The 13,619-nt window shown below is 37.8% G+C and overlaps 1 protein-coding gene across 2 annotated transcripts in view; it reads left to right on the top strand.

The window, feature by feature from the left end:
• CCHR4.PART0H4orf47 (chromosome chr4.part0 C4orf47 homolog) overlaps positions 1–13,619 on the top strand; it is a 507,549-nt gene that overhangs the window by 285,348 nt on the left and 208,582 nt on the right. For both annotated transcript variants that reach the window (XM_044069036.1, XM_044069037.1), the window contains one exon: positions 12,062–12,281. In XM_044069036.1, the coding sequence (XP_043924971.1) occupies positions 12,062–12,281 (220 nt within the window). The remainder of the gene's footprint in view (positions 1–12,061; positions 12,282–13,619) is intronic.

Genomic DNA, 13,619 nt, shown 5'->3' with positions numbered 1-13,619 from the left:
AGATTCAGAGGAAAGCTCAGCTTCTGATTCTTCCTTTGGGGTTCCCCAATCTTTGAGACTATTTCCACAATGTGCCAATGTTTTCAATGGAGTCCCTCAGAAAATTTTATGATCTGTTACAGATGTAATTTCTTGAACTTTCACCAGTTCCTCCATGTCTGCCAGCTTTGGATGATGTTTATGTCTGCCTGTATTTTTTCTGATACCCAGCCTGCTGCCCCTGGAATGGCAGATAAAATTTATAAAGTTACTCAGTCTTTTTAAAATTGTACACACTCTTACCAAACCTGACCTAGTAGCTATGGCTTTAGTTATTGTTACTGCTGCTAAATCATCAGTTAATTCATATCCTACTTTTTCTGATAAGAATGGGAAGACTATTCATGGGTACAGGAAAGTAGTATATGCTTCTGCAACTTTGATTTTCAGAATTTTGATTTGTTAGGATCATATGTTAACATATTCTAATTGTGAAAGTATGAGGAATGTTTGGTCTGCACCTTCTTCTTATAAGGAAACATCTGCTTTAAATTATTTATGTTTTCCTTTTGTGCTAGTCACTGCTGTCTGTGTGTATGACTCTGATGCTAATGTTTCCAGGGCTATGGCCTCTGGTATATTTTTGAGATTTGCCTGGCTGCATTCTCAGAATTTTGCAGGAGGATGTAAATAATGACATTTTATTTTCTGTTTTAGACAGAGATTCTCTTTTTGGTTTCTTTGCTGTGGAGGTTATCAAAAAGTGTGATGGAAGGGGTAAGTTAAATCAGGGAATCTCTTAAGACTTTTTTGCCCTCCTTTTTCTAATTTTCATAGGCATTCTTTAACCCCTCATCCAATTTTTGCATAATAGTAATATTGTTCCAAAAATCATTCAGGAACTTCCAAATCAAAGGACAGTACAACTAGTCAATTTGAATATTTAAGGGACTTTGTTCATCCCTCCTACCCTGGCAGTCCCTTTTCCCTCACAGAAAGCCTGAATTTCCATTTTTATCTTTTTCAACAGATAGTTTCATACAAATGGATTCTGAAGATCATTCATCAAAGTTATAGATGACAGTGTATGGATATTTCTCCTTGCCAGGAAGTTATTCCTCGTCTACCAGACCAGACTGTTTTATTTGTACCTGTCCTCCTTTACATGCTGTTCCAGGGAGTGATGGAATCAGTTCTTCCTTCCCAAGTTGGGGAAGGGTTTTGTTGTTTAACATCTTATTTCTTTTCATACAAATTTCAGATGCTTCTTAAAGTTTATGTGCCTGGATCACTTTATAATTTCTGTGTTTTATCCTTTGGACTATCCACTGCAGCAAGATTGTTCACTAAGTGTCTAGCTTCAATTATAGCTAATTGCAGGTTATGAGATATCCATTTACTTTTTTCCAGGTCTGTATTATCCGATCGAAACTTGAAAACCGCAAACACCATTTGGGCGACACCAAATGGTTGAAAACGGAAAATGTTGCATGTGTAAACGGAAATCGCCGTAGGGAAATTCTTCACTTCACTTCAATGTAGTGCGGTCTCGGAGTAGGAATATTTAAGTCAAGGGGGTGTGGAGGGTGCAGCCCCCCACATGGGGGGTGCAGGGGGGCTTGCTCCCCATGCATAAAACAGTTAGAAATTTGGTTTTGTAGTTTTGTTTTTTTCCGGATTCGATATTTCCGGGTTTTGCTCATTTGGTGTCGCTCAACATGCGTTCGCTGTTTTCGTCTTTCATTCTCATAATATAGACCTCTTTTTTCCATATTTAGATGAATTGCCTGTTTTTAGAGTCTTTTTCAAAGTGCCAGGAATCTCTCACTTAGGTGAGGAATCTCTTGCACAAGAATGGATTCCAAGAAAACATTCAAAAGTCCTTTTTGACTCCTTCACATCACGGGTGTCAACTGGACACATCAGTTCAAAGAGCTTTCTTTCTACAGGAAAAAATACATCTCTATCTTGATCTATTTCTAAAGTTTTTCACTTAGACTTCAGTCACTGCAAGAGAATATCTCAGGATTTTGGGTCTCATGGCATCTGATTCTCTTGATAACCTGATATGATTCCACATGAAAAATTACAGTTGTAACTGAAGTCCCTTTGATCCCAGTATCAACATCCCTTATCTTTTCAAGTGACAGTGCTGGCGTTTGTCAGTAGAAAAATTACATGTTGTTAATAGCAAATATCCTTAAATTCATGTCTCTCCTTATCCCTTCCTGTTCCAATGCAGTCAGTCATCGCAGATTTCTCAGACTTTGCTTGGGGAGAAATTTCAGGAGGGACAGTAGTGTGTGAGGCACCTAGGACAGATGCAAGCACATTAATATGAGAGAGATGCTTACCCTGATCAAGGCACTCAACTCCCTGAGTCATCTTTGGTCCCCAGGACCTTTTTAAGTTGTTTCAGACAGTACCACAGTTATGTGGTACATCTCCAAGCAGGGGGCAAACAAAACATATCCCCTTTGCAGATTAGCCATATTAGCTTGTGTGCCACACAGTATTGCTCTGACAGAATGAAGACCCTCACTTATGCAAACTAGATCAGGGGATCTTCAGAGATCTGATCCATCTGTAGGGAGTTCTTCTATTAGGCCTACGGCTTACCTCCTCTCTAAATAATTAGCCTGCAGTATTTTACTCCAGGACTCCACGCAAGAAGGCTTGGAGGACAGATGTCTTTTCTTTTCCTTGAAGAGGAATGTTCTTGTATGCTTTTCCACTATTTCCACTGATACTTTTGAAGATTCAGAAGGAATCCTCCAAGATCATTGTGGTAACTCACTTTTCGCCCAGGCAACCGTGGTTCTCCCTTCTATTGGAAACAGCCAGAGGCAATTAACACAAGCTTTCTGACAGACTGGATCTACTTGTAGAAGAACCAGGGTGTTCGATACACCCCAAGCCCAATCAACTTAATTTCACTGCCTGGATAACAGGGTCTTAATTACTTTTCAGCAGCTGTTTACTGAGGATGTGCAGGAAGTACTTTTGGAGGCAAGAAAGCCTGCTACTAGGAAATCATATATTAGCAAATTAAAAAGGGATTTCTAGTTGGTGCCAACAACAATATAACCAGCATATATTCAAGGCTAGTTGTTCTCTGGTTTTACAATATTTGTGTGAATTACTTTAGAAAGGTGCTTGGTGTGACATCTGGAAAGAGGAAGGAGGACAAGGAGACCTGGTGGTGGAATGAAGAGGTACAGGAGAGTATACAGAGAAAGAGGTTGGTGAAGAAGAAGTAGGATTGTCAAAGAGATGAAGAAAGTAGACAAGAGTATAAGGAGATGAGGTGCATGGCAAAGAGAGAGGTGGCAAAGGCTAAGGATAAGGTGTATGAAGAGTTGTATAAAAGGTTGGACACTAAGGAGGGAGAAAAGGACCTGTACCGATTGGCTAGACAGAGGGACCATGCTAGTATGTGCAGCAGGTAAGGGTGATAAAGGATAATGAGGGAAATATACTCACAAGTGAGGAGAGTGTGTTGAGCAGATGGAAAGAGTACTTTGAGAGGTTGATGAATGAAGAGAATGAGAGGGAGAGAAGGTTGGATGATGTGTGGATAGTGAATCATGAAGTGCAGTGGATTAGCAAGGAGGAAGTAAGGATAGCTATGAAGAGGATGAAGAACGGAAAGGCTGTTGGTCCAGATGACATACCTGTGGAAGCATGGAGATGTTTAGGTGAAATGGCAGTGGAGTTTTTAACTAGACTGTTTAATGAAATCTTGGAAAGTGAGAGGATGCCTGAGGAATGGAGAAAGTGTTTTGGTACCAATTTTTAAGAATAAGGGTGATGTGCAGAGCTGTAGTAACTACAGTGGGATTAAACTGATCAGTCACAGCATGAAGTTATGGGAAAGAGTAGTGGAAGCTAGGTTAAGAAGGGAGGTGATGATTACTGATCAGCAGTATGGTTTCATACCAGGAAAGAGCACTACAGATGCGATGTTTGCTCCGAGAGTATTGATGGAGAAGTACAGAGAAGGTCAGAAGGAGTTGCATTGTGTCTTTGAGGATTTAGAGAAAGCATATGACAGGGTGCCTAGAGCAGAGTTGTGGTATTGTATGAGGAAGTCGGGAGTGTCAGAGAAGTATGTAAGAGTGGTACAGGATATATACGAGGGTAGTGTGACAGCGGTGAGGTCTACGGTGGGAGTGGTGGATGCGTTTAAGGTGGAGGTGGGATTACATCAAGGATCAACTCTGAGCCCTTTCTTATTTGCAATGGTGATGGACAGGTTGACAGATGAGTTCAGACAGGAGTCCCCATGGACTATGATGTTTGCAGATGACACTGTGATCTGTAGTGAGAGTAGGGAACAGGTGGAGGAGACCCTGGAGAGGTGGAGATATGCTCTAGAGAGAAGAGGAATGAAGGTCAACAGGACTAAGAATATATGTGTGAATGAGAGGGAGGCTAGAGGAATGGTGAGGATGCAGGGAGTAGAGGTGGTGAAGGTGGATGAGTTTAAGTACTTGGGATCAACAGTACAGAGTAATGGTGAGTGTGGATGAGAGGTGAAGAAGAGAGTACAGGCAGGATGGAGTGGGTGGAGAAGAGTGTCAGGAGTGATTTGTGACAGACGAGTACCAGTAAGAGTGAAAGGGAAGGTCTACAAGAGGGTAGTGAGACCAGCTATGTTATATGGGTTGGAGACAGTGGCATTGACAAAAAGGCAGGAGTCAGAGCTTGACGTGGCAGAGTTGAAGATGTTAAGATTTGCACTGGGTGTGACGAGGATGGACAGGAATAGGAATAAGTATATTAGAGGGTCAGCCCAGGTTTGGAGACAAAGCCAGAGGGGCAAGATCACGTTGGTTTGGACATGTGCTGAGGAGGGATGCAGAGTATATTGGGAAAACGATGCTAAGGATGAAGCTGCCAGGTAACAGGAAAAGAGGGAGGCCTAAGATAAGGTTTATGGATGTGTTGAGAGAGGACATGCAGGTGGTTGGTGTGACAGAGCAAGATGCAGAGGACAGGAAGAAATGGAAACAGTTGATCTGCTGTGGCAACCCCTAACGGGAGCAGCTGAAAGAAGAAGAAGACGATTTTCCTATGGCCTTACTTACTCCTGCATCAAGGTTCATTTATTGACCATTTCAACCTGTCTGCCAATGGATCCTCCTCCTTCAAGACTTTCTCATGTCAAAATGTTTTTGAAAGGGGTTTTACTTAAGAGACTTTCAAGAAAACAAGTGGCTCCTTCGTGGGATCTTAAGTTTGTGTTAAAGCAGCTAACGCTTGCTCCATTTGAACCAGCTAATCTGGCTCTTTTGAGGTTCTTAACATGGAAAACAGTATTACTGATTTTTCTAACCTCTGGAAGAAGAGTGTAAGAAACAAAAGAGATATTGACTTAACTAACACCTGCTTAAAACAGATATATTTACATGATTTACAGTGCATCTCTGCAGATTCCACAGGTCTTCTACATTCACACAACTGAATCTGCAGTCTGTGTTTGACCACCTTTTGGGAGAATCAACAAGGAACTTTCCACGCTTTCTCGATGGAAGACTTGGCCACCTTCCACACAAAACTGGTAATTTTCTTTTTGTTTCTCATTCTACAGCATGGATGCCATAAGACAGAAAAGTATTAAATGTAAAACTACCTTCTGATAGACAGTAATGACAGTCCAACACATGTATGGTCAGGATTTAAAGATTGGTATAAATAAAACAGGAGCACATGTACTACTTTACTAAGTACAGTTCATGTCAATGCTTTATGTAAATGCATTACGTTTGACTGGTATCTTAAACAGCAACATCACTGGTATAACAGAAAATGTTTATTGTGCAAGTTATATGAAACTGTTTTCTGTGTGCAATGTTATAAAAGTAATGGTAAACAACCAGATGCATTATGTCCTGTCACCACGTGTAAAATGTTAATTTCAGAGTTACAATATCAGTTAAGTCAGTTATTTACAAAATCTTCTGTACATCTTGCGAGACAAAAGTAGCATAAAACCACTGCACATTACAAAACAAATAAGAACAGAGATGAGGTGAACTGACAAAAAATATTTAATAAACTTCTATGACACAGTCAGAGTAAGTTCAAAAAGTTCAGACAACATTTGCAAACACTTTTTCAGAAGTGCATGAGAGCTTTAAATTCAGCAAAACAGAATACTGACAAATATCATCTGGTTAGTAAAGAGTTAAAGCAACAGCAGTTAACTACACTGATAAAAATAATTTACAACATACTATTCCACATTTAGAAAATGGTTAAGCGTACACAACACAAACTTTCATTCAGTTAAAGCAAGGCACTTAAATGGTGATTTTCAAACCATTTTATATAACAAAACACTTTTAGGACATAGAAATCAAATGAGAGTAGTTAGAAGCAGAAAAGACAAGACATCACAAGACTGACATGCGTGTATTTTCTTTTCATCTAAATTGCAGCAAAAGGCAGACAACAGCAAATGTTGTTGTTGTGTCTTTCGGCTTTTCCCGGTTAGGGGTCGCCACAGCGGAACTCCGGTCCACTAATGATTTGCAGTAGATTTTTACATGCCGAGTTGCCAGCCCTGATGCACAACCTTCAATGAAGGTATGCCCATTCACACATGTCTCCACACAGAAGACGCTCTAGCTGAGAATCGAACAGGACAACGTCTTACTGTGAGGCGACAATGCTAGACAACAGCAAATGTAAATCATGTAAATATATCTGTTTTAAGCATGTGTTAGTTAAGTCAATATCTCTTTTGTTTCTTACAGTATTTTGTAATTGCATAATAGCATAAAAAATAGCAAAGACTCCAGCAAAAACAGTATTCAAAAACAATGTTATGCATAGTTAAGCAAGCTAATGTTTATTACAACTGCATTCTAATATCAAGTTGCAAGTATATTAACGAACGACTGAAGGTACGAGTAAGTACTAAAGGAGTTAAGGGTTAAGCATCTAGAATGCACGGAAAGAAAAAAAAAAGTATGTGAGCTCAAATCTTTCCAGGCTCGAACGGGTAGTTACAAGAAATGTTGCATGACATAAAATGTTACTGGTACTGAAATTTATAAGGTCAAGGAAACAAGACTGGTCACCAGGCCAAATGGCTTACGTTTTTCTAAAAACATTATTATTAAGTATTCACGTACAGCATTAAACAAAAAGAACAAAAGTCTGCAAGTAAATACTACACCAACTACAGTCAGTATATAGATTATGGTATGCAGTTAAAATAAATTATGCAGGTCCCTTTACAAAAAGGACGGTATGAATAGCTAGTAGTAACAGTAAACATCTTTTCAAAATGGGTAAAAGCAATTTCTACTACAACCTTGGCAGTTTAGGGAACAGCAAAAGCTTTATAAAAATATTTTCTGTTTTTAAAAATGGCCAAAAAATGATCAAATCAAAAAGCAAATGTGTAAGACCCAAGTGTCACAGTCTAGGTAACAGCCAAAAGGGAAAGCATACATTCAATTCTCACAGCATAAAGCAAATAAACAATACTGCAATAAAATAATGTATACTAGAGGGGGAAGGCCATGCTTGCAATTTTACACTAACTGTGTAAACAGTACTACAGAAGGGACTCAAATAAAAGTGCAACGTGGTAATACCAAAAATACATTTTAATTTTTCAAGTAATGTAATTAGCAGGTGTCAGTTTAATGCTAGGTTTGGAAATTGGACAGAGTGTACATTACAGCCATGTATATACAAATGCAAAAACAATCTGTACAAGCAAATGTATTCTGTACAGTATATGGTAAATGGTTTATCTATGTAAATAGAGTAACAAGTCAAAGCTTGACATTTGTGACATATTTTTTTTTCGAAAGTCATATTCAGCAACTACAAAATACAGCTCATAACTGGTAATGCTTGTTATCATTGTGTTGACAATATAAAACTGTGTTAACTTGCCATATCAAAAGAAAACTAAAGGTTTTGTTTCCCAATGTGTTTCTAGTTAATAGCAATATAACCTGACTAAAAAGTACATACTAATGTAGACAGTTTTCTATTTAAAATAAAACAGAGGGAATGTATGCAGTGATAGATATGTTTAATATATGTAGAAATAATATAGTTAGTTAAATACATGTATTTCTGCCTGGTAGCATACATATATTCTGGTACAGCTTGAGAGAAGCTGAATGTTCAGTGTCTGGAACATGCTTCAAGGACTATACATAAAAATGCAGCTGCGAGACAAGGCATTCAGTTGCATCATTCTTAACATCAAAACAGAGGGAATTACAATATTTCACGAATAAAACTTAGTTAGGAAAATGCTACACAAAATAGAACACGACAATTTCAGTTGTAAAAAGCATAATACAGCATGTCCCATTGGAAAGATAACATTTAACACAAATATAACATCATGGTTAGCTGAACAAGGTCAGGCATACATAAAAGTAGAGAAAGAATCAAAGACTGACATAAACATTTCAGTAAACAGCTCTATCTCTATTAAATGTATATTACCTCAAAACTGTAATAGTTCTAACAAGGAAAGACATCATGCAAAAAAATGTCAGTGTGTAGACAATAACACAAAAATAAGAATAACCTCAACAGGGAAAAAAAGGGTATGATTTCTACCAATACTCTGTTTATTTGTATAAACAACACAGTAATACAAAAAAGGACCATGGGTTAAAATACTTACCATTTTGGGTAACAGGCCAATACTTCATACAGATCAAATGGTAAAAATACCATCCACTTGTACTATGATAGGACAACAATACCAAAAAACAGTATTGTACTTCATTGTTACATTTCCAAGTTTTAAACATACCAAATGCAGATTTAAAAGAGCTTGGTATAAAAACTAGTACAACAAGATATCTCACAGATTGTACATTTACAAGCACAATGGAAGTAAGTCAATTTAGTACTAATGTATCTAAATTTGTAAATTAAGCAAAATTTAGTATAAATGGACAATAAATATTGCCTTCAAATTTCAAAATGTTTGTTAAAGTGGCACCACAGTTTGTATGTGTGGTTTCAAATAACCCAGTGTTAATAGTAAAAAGACAAAAACAGAAGCTGACACTGCCTATAATTGGTGGGACATATTCACAAGATGATCATCATCTGGGACCAAATTGCTAAATTGGTTAATACATCCTGTTTTAATAGTTTTAGGGGTCATAATAATAATGACAGCTTGAAATTGTTTTATATGCTGCAGGTTATAAAGAGTTGCAATAACTCAACAAGCCATGGTAAATACTATAAATAGTGATGCTAACAAAACAAATGCAGTCTTTTCTCTAACTGAAGTTTAGTCCGTTCCTCAAAAAAAAATAAAATAACGGGGAACTAAAAGAATATTAGTACTCTGTTATGCTAGCATAATTACTAGCTTGAATAAAAAGCTGCAAGAATGATATGAAATATAAATGGTTAATTTAGGAATAGTATAAAATGCTGAAAAATAGAAAGTAGTAAGTGTGCTGGCATAGCTTAATTAGATATTGGCATCCATGTAAAGGAGTATGTTATTGAGAAACAAAGTCTGTAAAAATAACTGCGCAGATGGCAGCTGGAAGGACATAAATGAAGTAAAAATATGTAACATCAAGCAAGATAGAACATCAAGCTTCAAATAGTGCTGGAACACCATGTTTCAGATAATGCAAGACGGAGTTTCCTTGGACCACCGAACATGAAAAAGAATCAAGGACAAGTCATAAATTAGAAGAACAAAGAAAAGTGTTATACAAAGGAAGATTGTAATACATCAGACTGAGAAAAAATATCAGACTTTTTGGTATAAATATGAGTGTGTATAAACAAGCTTTGGGAATTTGCCATAGAGAGCTGTGTCGCATGCTTGTAGATCCGAAAGGAAAATGTAATAGTAAAATGCGTATTAACTGAAGCAGTTTATCTTAGTGTATTTATTGTACTTAGTACAATACAGTAATAAGACTAGTTGGTCACAATAAATAGTTAAATATACTGTGGTATGCATGCATGTAAATGCAAGTAACAGCAAGAAACCAACAGAAGACGTGTATATAATTTTTCAAAAAGTATCAGAGTTGCAAGCTCTTATGGTGAGTCAATCCTATCTCATTTTCCATGCAGACAGGTTTTGTTTGAGAACTAATCTGCCTTTTGTGCCTAAAGTGGCATCTGAGTTTATTTTAAAAACTATCCATTCCCCCATTTTCTTTACTGACCCTAAAAATGGTGGAGAAAGGATAATCCATATCCAGGATGTTCACTGACAACTCGGGTAATATCTTGACAGAACTAAATCTTTCAAATCTTTGGTTCTGCTGTTCTTTTCTTGTGAAGGTGTAAAGAGGGTTCAAACTGTGTCAGTACACAGTGTTTCCAAATGGTTGTCCAGGGCTATTATTTTTTTTTTTTTGTATACTCAGCACAACAGACTTTTTCTGGGCAGGGTCAAGGTCCACTTTACCAGGGCCTTGGCGTCATCTATGGGTTTTTGGAAAGGGTTAAATTCTAGAAGTATGGTCCTCTGTACGGGTTCCTATTACAAGACCGAAGATGCATTCTTTTGAATGCGTCTTAGTCGAACTTAAAAGACTGAAAAGGCAAAATATCAAAGCGGCTTTTAAGCAAATTCTTTCCCTGGGAAAGAATTCACTTGGCCGCTTCGTTACTTTGCTCTTTTCGGCACTGTAGTGCGATCTCGGAGTTGGTATAGTTAAGTAGGGGGTGTGGGGGTCAAAGCCCCCCCCCCACTTAATATAATGTTTTCTTTTTTCATTTTTTTTTTTTTTTTTTTTTTGGAACAGCGATTTTTTTTCCTTGGAAAAAAAATCACTGTTTTGACAGTTCGACATTGTAAGCTTTCACTTATATAGGGTTGATTCATCACCGTTCGCTTTTTTAAGCATTCGGTGATGTAATATATACCCCTCTGCACATAGCATTATAAGCTTGATTCCTTCTCTAGGTCTAGATCAGGCTTTGCAAGGACCATTCTCCAGTGGCACCTGGACCCTTCTCCTTTCACCTGCTAAATGTAGAAAGCTAGGGTAATATACCCATATAGCTAAGACTAGTGCAGCAGTGATCAATATGATGAACATAGTACAGTTCTATAAGTAAACTTACTATAACAGTAGATGTTTGAATGATCACTGCAGTAGTCGCTCTCTCCCTCCATCATACTTTTTTTTTATTTTGTTGTGTTGTTTGTGCCAGGGCGTGGTTGTTTATTTTCTGTTCTAGCATTGTCCTTTCAGGATTCAGCCTCTCTATCTCTCTTTTGGCATGAAAGTTCTACAGGGTTTGGCAAACAAATTTGTCTTTTAGTTAGCTCAGTTCAAGCTGTCTGACAGTTTGGGCATGTAGTAGGTGCCTGAAATTTTGTAAGCTGTTCGGCTGTTATAACCTTCGCAGAATACAACCCATGAAACTGATACAGCAGTGATCATTCAAACATCCACTGTTATGGCAAGTTCACCTTACACAACTGTACTTTTACCTTACTCAAAGTGATTTTCTGGATATAATATACTGCTTTATTCAGCCACTTAAGCAATCTGTGCCCACTTTGAACTCTGATAACGCAGGCCCTCTGTGACAGACATTTCTTGGGAGAATGCAAACCTTCATCCTTCTTCTACTAACTATTTGACTGCTTCTCACGTGCAAGCTTGTGATGCTACAATTAACTACCTATGTGCCCTAAATTAGACCCCTTGTTAAAATGAAGAGGGGAAAATAGTTCCCACAAAAAACAAAAGCTGGTCTATAGCATTCATGGGAGTAGCCGCCAAACCACTTCTGGGTTCCAAATTCAGCAGTAACAGTAAGCTTTTTATCATTAGTTCTATAATTTTCTGAAAACAGCATTAAGTTAATACAAGGATATTATTGAGGCAGGTGTAGTGTGACAAGGTGATTGCAGAACGTCAAGAGATTCTTTTGTAAAGGCTTGGATTTTATTTCAAAAGGATAAACTAATGTGCAGATGCATAAATGATAGATATCCTTACAGTACGTGAAATTGAGTCTTATCTGGTTTGATATGAAGAAAGTTTTCGAGCTGTTGGTAATCAGTGAAGTAAACTATTTTGTTTGCTTTTAGAGCCCTTTAATGAAGATGCACATAAGAAAAGGCAAATGATGTCAACAAGTACTAAAGTGAGGTCAGCCCTTCAGACAGGATACTTTGAACCTCAATTCAGCCGGATTTTTGAAGGTGAAAGCTATTCCAATCCTATGCAGTTAAGGCGGCAGTATCGACTGCAACAAGCCAAGAAAAACATAGGCAAAGCCTTTCTTCCTAGCAATGGAGAGAAAAAGCCGTAAGTCTGTTATGATACTGTTGCATTCTTTTTTGTTTGTTTTTTTTTTTTTTTTTTATTAACTCTGTTCACATAAGTATTCCATGGTCAGCTCAATCTGTGCAGGTATTTAAGAAATGCAAATCTGTGCTTTGGTGCAAATCTCCATCTATTTGCTGATTGGATAGTCTTGCAAAGCACAATACATGCAGTCACCTAATAGTTGGTGAAAAAACTGCAATGATACAGTAAAAAAAAAAAAAAACATGCACGTTCATACACACGTAATACAATAAATGTACTGATTCAGTCATCCAATTATAGGAAGAGAATTAGAAAATACAAGAAATTTTAGGTATTAAATTTGTTTGTGTCTTTCGGCTTTTCCCGGTTAGGGGTCGCCACAGGGGAACTCTGGTCCGCTAATGATTGGCAGTTGATTTTTACATACCGGCTTGCCAGGCCTGACGCACAACATTCAACAAAGGTATGGTCATTCACGCATGTCTCCAGCAGAAGACGCTCTAGCTGAGAATCGAACCGGACAGCGTCTTACTGTGAGGTGACAACGCTACCGCAGCACCACCACCACGGGTCTAAATTTTAGGTCTGATAGCAATCCATCTTCTTGACTTTACACCGATTTGTTTGTCCAGCTTTTTGCACTAGTACATCCTGTTGCTAGGGATAAACATCTTGCATCACATTTGTATAATTTCCAATTTTCTTACATATTTGGTTTTAGTGTCAGTATTAGATAATAATGCAATATTATCTAATACTGACACTAAAACCTATTATCTAATACTGACACTAAAACCAAATATGTAAGAAAATTGGAAATTATACAAATGTGATGCAAGATGTTTATCCCTAGCAACAGGATGTACTAGTGCAAAAAGCTGGACGCACAAATCGGTGTAAAGTCAGGAAGATGGATTGCTATCAGAGGAAAGGAGAGGAGAAGTGATGCACTTGTTCATCTGTGTGGATATTTTTACAAAGTTATGCATAAAAGTATGGAGACTACACAAAGGCATTTTCAGTCACCATCATCACCAACCCACTTTTTCCATTTTCTACATGGGTTCAGGGTGTTGTGCCAACTGTCGCCATCTCTCTTGATTCACTGACACTCTTATGCCTTCTTCAATAGTCATGCCTGACTGTTGCAAGTCTTCTCTCACACAATCCATCCACCAATTTGCTTGATGCCCTTGTTTCCTCATGCCTTCTTCCTGTTTGTCCCAAATCTTTTTAACAAGATTGTTTTCTACTTCCCTCCACGTGTCCAAATCACAGTAAATTATCTTTGAACTTCTCTGCAAATGGAGCTACTTGCTCTTCTTCTCTGATGTC

The sequence above is a fragment of the Protopterus annectens genome, chromosome 4.part0 (genome assembly GCF_019279795.1).
Source record: "Protopterus annectens isolate FY-2018-M chromosome 4.part0, PAN1.0, whole genome shotgun sequence".
NCBI classification, from domain to species: domain Eukaryota; kingdom Metazoa; phylum Chordata; order Ceratodontiformes; family Protopteridae; genus Protopterus; species Protopterus annectens.
The sequence above is the reverse complement of the archived record's forward strand: the minus strand, read 5'-3'. Positions and strand labels throughout refer to the sequence as shown.